The 6000-nt window shown below is 43.5% G+C and overlaps 1 protein-coding gene across 5 annotated transcripts in view; it reads right to left on the bottom strand.

The window, feature by feature from the left end:
* The window catches only part of KIAA2012 (KIAA2012 ortholog), a 111889-nt gene that overhangs the window by 29793 nt on the left and 76096 nt on the right, over nucleotides 1-6000 (bottom strand). For all 5 annotated transcript variants that reach the window (XM_019635747.1, XM_019635743.1, XM_019635746.1 and 2 more), the window contains one exon: nucleotides 3104-3176. In XM_019635747.1, coding sequence (XP_019491292.1) covers nucleotides 3104-3176 — 73 coding nt within the window. The remainder of the gene's footprint in view (nucleotides 1-3103; nucleotides 3177-6000) is intronic.

Raw genomic sequence — 6000 nt, 5'->3', positions numbered from 1 at the left:
TTTCAATTTTACTTCAGAGCCACATGTATGTACCCAAAGAGCTGCATGTGGCTCGCAAGCCACAGTTTGCCGACCCCTGAACTAAACTAAACAAAACACCCACAAACACTGAGTAGAGACTTGGGTTACCTTGGTTTTGATAATTAGCTGCAATTTTGCAAAATTGTCTTGACTTCTAGACCTTGGGTTCTTTTATCTATAATATAAACGAATTTCTAGAGATTCTAAATAAACTCCCAGACTCATGCTGGCTTAAAAAAAAATGCTGCCTTAATTTTGTGATGTTTCCTTGACTTTATACCTATTTCCTAATAAAAAACACATCAGAAACACAGTTGTATCTCTTTACAACTATTAAAGAGCCAAGGATTTGGAGTCATAGAAAGCTGGGTTCATATATCAGCTCCTCCAGGCTGTGTTACCTTGGGCAGTTTACCTAACCTCTCTGAGCCTCATTTTCTTTATCTGTCAAATAGGGATAATGCACTGTACCTCATAAGGTTGTGGTGAGGATAAAATGAGATAAACTAGTACATAAAGTTTCACAGAATGCAGAGGTTGGTAAGGCTGCTTCATTCAGATTGGGTCTGCTGCCCACACCCAGACTTAGGCAAAAGAAGGACTTACACAGAGGACTCAATCAGTCTCCCAAGAACAAGCCCCCACCCCCACCCCCATTAAGACTGATTTGGAAAGTAAAGAAATAAATCATCATGTTATCAATTTAGAACAAGTCCTTCCTGACAAAGTGCAATTTATGGCTACTAAAATTAGTTTTCAAGAAATAGACTAATTGCTAACCTTTAATGAGCACTTACTCTGCACCAGGCACTCTTACAAGCACCTTCTATGTAGTAACTCCTTTATGTCACAACCACCTCATGAGCTAAGTGCTATAAGTATCCCCATTTTACAGATGATGAAAAAAGATGCCCAGGAAGGCTCAGTAACTTACTCCAGGCCACACAGTTACTAAGTGGTAGAGCCTGCATTTGAACCCAGAGAATCAGACTTACTAATCAGCACTCTTGATCACTGTGATGCTGCCTAAAGAGTGCCCTCCAACCCTCCCACCCCCATTATTTTTTAAAAGATTTGAAATCCCTTTTAAACATTAGCATTTATCATTCAGGACAGGCAAATGCCTGCTTTAATTTTCTGCAGTGACACTTCACTGCATTAAAGGCTGTGTGAATAACCTTTATGGAACTCAGCTGGAGCCTGTCCCTCTGTCATGAGACAGGAAATCTGTTTTGACTGACTTGGTTATTGCTTAGATTTGGTCATGTTCTGCGCTGCCTAAAAGCTCCATTGCACTTGGCCAAGACCTTGGAGCCTCGTCAGTGTTCACATTCTGCATATGTGATTTACGAGATGGAAGATCTGAGGGCGGGAGCTTGTTTCCCTGGCTATTGTCACTCAGTTTTGCAAATGGAGGCAGCGGGGGAGACTTAATGTCAGCAGAAACCCTGCTTCAAAGCTTGACCAAACCCAGGGATTGGGCTACCATAACATTTTATTTTCTGATATCCAGAAGTAGTGACACCTTTTAAAATGAGTCTAAAACTTATTATTATTTTTTGTTGTTGTTCAGAATGGCAACTGAAAGAACTAGTAAAAGATGTAAACAGAAAACTATCAAGTTTAGGGTGAAATCCCAAATCTATGACTTTGCCCATTTATCTCCAGTGAGCTCTTATGGTCTCTCTCACCCCAGGGGGGCCCAGATGCCACAAGGAGCGTCATAGTGTCATTTCAGATTGGTGGTCATTGTGATATTCAACTCGGGATTAATATTCATTAAAGGACCACTATACATGAATTACTTAATGTATTCCTAATGCAACCTTATGAGGGGAGTACTGTTTTTAGCTTCAGTTGAGGACACTGAGGCAGAGAGGTCAAGGTGAAGGTAGTCCAACTCCAGAGCTCATGCTCTCTGCTCAGCTGCTCAGATCGCTGCTGCTAGCCTCAACAGAGCATCTTACGTGAATTGGAGAAAGGCGCCCCAGTAGAAGGGTCAACTGGGAAAAGAAGCCCCTCCTGGGAGGACACACCCAGTGCCAGGTACACGGCTTAAGGAGAAGAGCACAGGTTGGATTTCAGCCCTCACTTGCCCCCTCTGCTGGACACCTTTGTAAGCAAACTACAAGCACAGCTAGTTCTGTCTGGCCCTCCAACTATTCCCTGAGAGCCCAAGTCTCTCACACATCTGTTTCCACTCCTGCAAGAAGCAAGGAGCACAAAGAACAGCTCTGCTTCCTAGGCCTAGCCAACTGCAGTATCACACAGAATACCCAGGTACCACCAGGGAAGAGCTTAGAATCTAGTTCAGGGCCTGGGAATATGAGCTATGCCAAAGAGCCCAGTTCTGGGTCCAGTATTTCCTGGAATCATCATCATTATCAAATGGAGCAGCGGTTCTCAACCTGTGGGTCGCGACCCCTTTGGGGGTTGAACGACCCTTTCACAGGGGTCGCCGGGCATATCTGCATGTGGGCCTGGAGACGGATAGAGGAGCGGTGTCTCGGTTCCTAAGACCATCGAAAATATGTGTTTTCCAATGGTCTTAGGCGACCCGTGTGAAAGGTTGAGAACCGCTGAAACGGAACATCATTTTTGGAGGAAGCCACACTCACGCAGCTCTGGCCACCTAGAATTGTGGTTGACAGGGGCTGGGTCTCTAAAGACACTGGTCCCCCCTCTGTTGGAATATTATCCCTGTAGGCAGGAAACCTCAGCTCCCTCACCTGCATATCCAAGCCTCTGTAAAAGCAGGAGGAACAGAGAGGTGGAGGGGCCTGTGGGGCATTTTTGTAATGCCCCCAAAGTACCCACCCACTCTTTTCCATCAATCTGCAGCCACTGGCTGGAGAGAAATCTTTCAATAACCAAGGACATAAAAGCATGGTATTATCAGTTGATTTGTGATGCATTAACAACACATTAGGACTGAACTCAGCACTTTGGTCTATATTTTAACTTCCAACTCATACCTGAGAGGAAATGGAAAGGTCATTCCCCATTAACATCTTTGAACAGGGCAAACTTCATCCAACAATTATGATGATAACATTACAAAACCCAACCCAGCTGTGTCTACCTTGGGTGTCTTGATGATTTTCTCTGAGGGATCCTCCTGGTGTTTCCTCATAGTCTAGTTCATCTCCACTGTCCTATCAGGTTAACACATAACAAAAGATACATAAGACAAAATAAATGCTAACACTCCTGTAGTCCCTGACCTTTGATAAAAGGAAATCCAGTTTTCTTAGTGGTTTCTTTTTCTTTGTCAATTTATTTAAGTGTCCAAGAAGTCTGCTACCAGCAAACAGCCCTAAAGAGCCAGACGAGCTTAGCCGTGGTGCTGAGCACTGTTAGCATCTTAGCTGTCCTTCCCTTGTGGGAGGCTTGTCCCATTCATCTGTGTAGGGCTCCATACCTATCATACACAGGCATTAACTGGGGGGTGGGGAGAAGAATGTCACTGGCAAATGCCAACTGGCAGAAGGGAGTAGGCTCCTCCAGGACTTGAAGGGTAACCAGTATGGTGAGGGCAAAAGTGGGAAGGGTGGGCGGAGTCAGACCTCCAAGGCTTGGAAGGTAGGTAAGGTCTTTGGTCTTTACCTTGAGAACAAATGGAAGGCACTGAATGTTTAAAGTAGGGGAGCAAAAGGGTCAGACTGGCCTTTTGTGGGGTTTCCAGGATTATCATGGATTGGGGTTCTTAGCACATTTAATTCCCTCTTCCTTATTTCTCTAAATCACACAAACTGCTTGCAATTCCACTGTCCAGAAATCTCCATAACAATGGTTCTCAGCTCCGACTGCACATTAGAATTATTCACAGAACTTTAAAAAGTATGTTTCCCAGGACCTAACCCCAAACATTAAAATCAGACTTTCTGGAACTCGGGCATTTCTTTTTCTTTTTTTTTTTAAAGTTTACTGGGGAACATTGTTTTTCCCAGGACCCATCAGCTCCAAGTCAAGTTGTTGGCCTTCAGTCTTAGTTGTGGAGGGCGCAGCTCAGCTCCAAGTCCAGTCACCGTTCTCAACCTAGTTACAGGGGGTACAGCCCACCATCCTGAGCGGGAGTTGAACTGGCAACCTTGTTGTTAAGAGCACGTGCTCTAACCAACTGAGCCATCCAGCCACCCCAGGTCAGGCATTTTTAAGGCTTCCTAGGTGATTTCAATATGCAGCCAGGATTGAGAATCACGAATATTCTCTAAAGCGTCGGAAAAGTAGCCAGGTAGAATCAGAGGCAGTTAGAGTCAGTGACCCGAGTAAAGCCCTGTGTGTGTGATGAGGCCAGCTCTTGGCCTTTGTCACGTGGATCTCTGCTTAGCCCACAGCCTCATTTCAGCTATAGAGAAGGAATCGGATGTGGAGGGCCCTGGGAGTCTCTCCTGGAAGTCCCTTTAGCTACAATCAGTTTTCCACTTTATTATCAAATACTTAAGCTGCTTTGGGAAGAGACAATTAATTGCCTGCTAATTTGTTTGACATTCTCTTCTCACTCAGTGGCTTTTTACCCTGTATGGTTCTCACTTGTTAGCTTAGTGTTTGTAGCTGATGAGATATTCTGACATAAAAAAAGCTAGAGCAGTTAAGCAATTTTATTTCTTTTGCATTTCTCATTTTGGAGGCAAAGTAGATTTGGCCTGATGCAGTAAAAAAATGCATCCCTGAATACATGGAAAGGTTTTAAAAAAAATTGTTGCAGGATAAACCTGCCTCAGTCATAGTAAACTGCTAAGTTAGAAGACTAGAAAAGAGATACATTTAAAAAAGTTCTTGCTGGGCCGGCCGAGTGGCTCAGTTGGTTAAGAGCTCGCTCAAGAGTTTGAGCTCTGAGCAACAGTGGTTCGAGTCCAGCCCGAGCTGAGCAGCCAACAGGTAGCAGGATGGCTCAGCTAAAAAAAAAAAAAAAAATCTTGCTTATAAATCCTTTTAATCTAATAGGAAATTGGATTAAAAGGGAGAAATAAGATGCCTCCTTTGGAAGAATTTTGAAGCCAAAAAGGATAAACCTTCAAGCTTAACAACATGCAGCTATGAGCCTTTGGGGGCAAGAAATATTCTTATGTCACAGACAGGAGATGGAGGACGAGAGAGTCAGGGATTTGGAAAGAATCTTCTGGTGAATCCTGTTAGAAAAATAAACAGTCTTAATTGAAAATTTTGTCTGTTTCTTTTAAAAGTGTCAAAAAAAAGCAATCATTTTTACATACATGAACACACATGTGAAATGACTTACACCTATGGTCATTCATTGCAAAAGATTGGAAACAGCTTAAATCTCCCATTGATTATGGACTCATCAAATAAATTACAGTAATTCATACAATGCAACCGTTAAAAGCATCTCTTTATGAATTAACAGAAAAAAAACTCCAAGATGTATTAAGTAAAAAAAAGTAAGACTGTGAACAATGTGTGTAATATGTGAAAATGTGTATAAAGTATCTATCCATCTGTGTTTTATATGCAGACTACAACTCAGGAATGGTATACAGAAACTAGCAACAGAGGTGTCCAAGGAGAAGGGAACTGAGCAACTAGAAGACATACCCTTTTATACAAAAACATTTTAAACTTCTGAGTATATTTTGGATTCAAAATTGAATTAAAAAACAAAAACTAGGGGCTGGCCGAGTGGCTCAGTTGGTTAAGTGCACGAGCTCTGAGCAACAGGGTCGCCAGTTTGATTCCCACATGGGCTAGTGAGCTGCACCTGAGCTGAGCTGCTGCTGAACTGCCAACAGGTGGCAGGATGGCTCAGCTGGTGAGAGCACGTGCTCTTAACAACAAGGTTACTGGTTTGACTCCCATATGGGATGGTGGGCTACGCCCACCCGCAACTAAAATTGAACACGGCACCTTGAGCTGAGTGGCCATGAGCTGCCAACGAGTGGCCATGAGCTGCCAACGGGCGACTAGACTTGGAGCTGAGCTAGCTGCGCCCTCCACAACTAAGATTGAAGGACAACTTGG

The sequence above is a fragment of the Hipposideros armiger genome, unplaced genomic scaffold, assembly GCF_001890085.2.
Source record: "Hipposideros armiger isolate ML-2016 unplaced genomic scaffold, ASM189008v1 scaffold_23, whole genome shotgun sequence".
Classification (NCBI taxonomy): Eukaryota; Metazoa; Chordata; class Mammalia; order Chiroptera; family Hipposideridae; genus Hipposideros; species Hipposideros armiger.
This window is presented reverse-complemented; position numbering and strand designations above follow the sequence as displayed.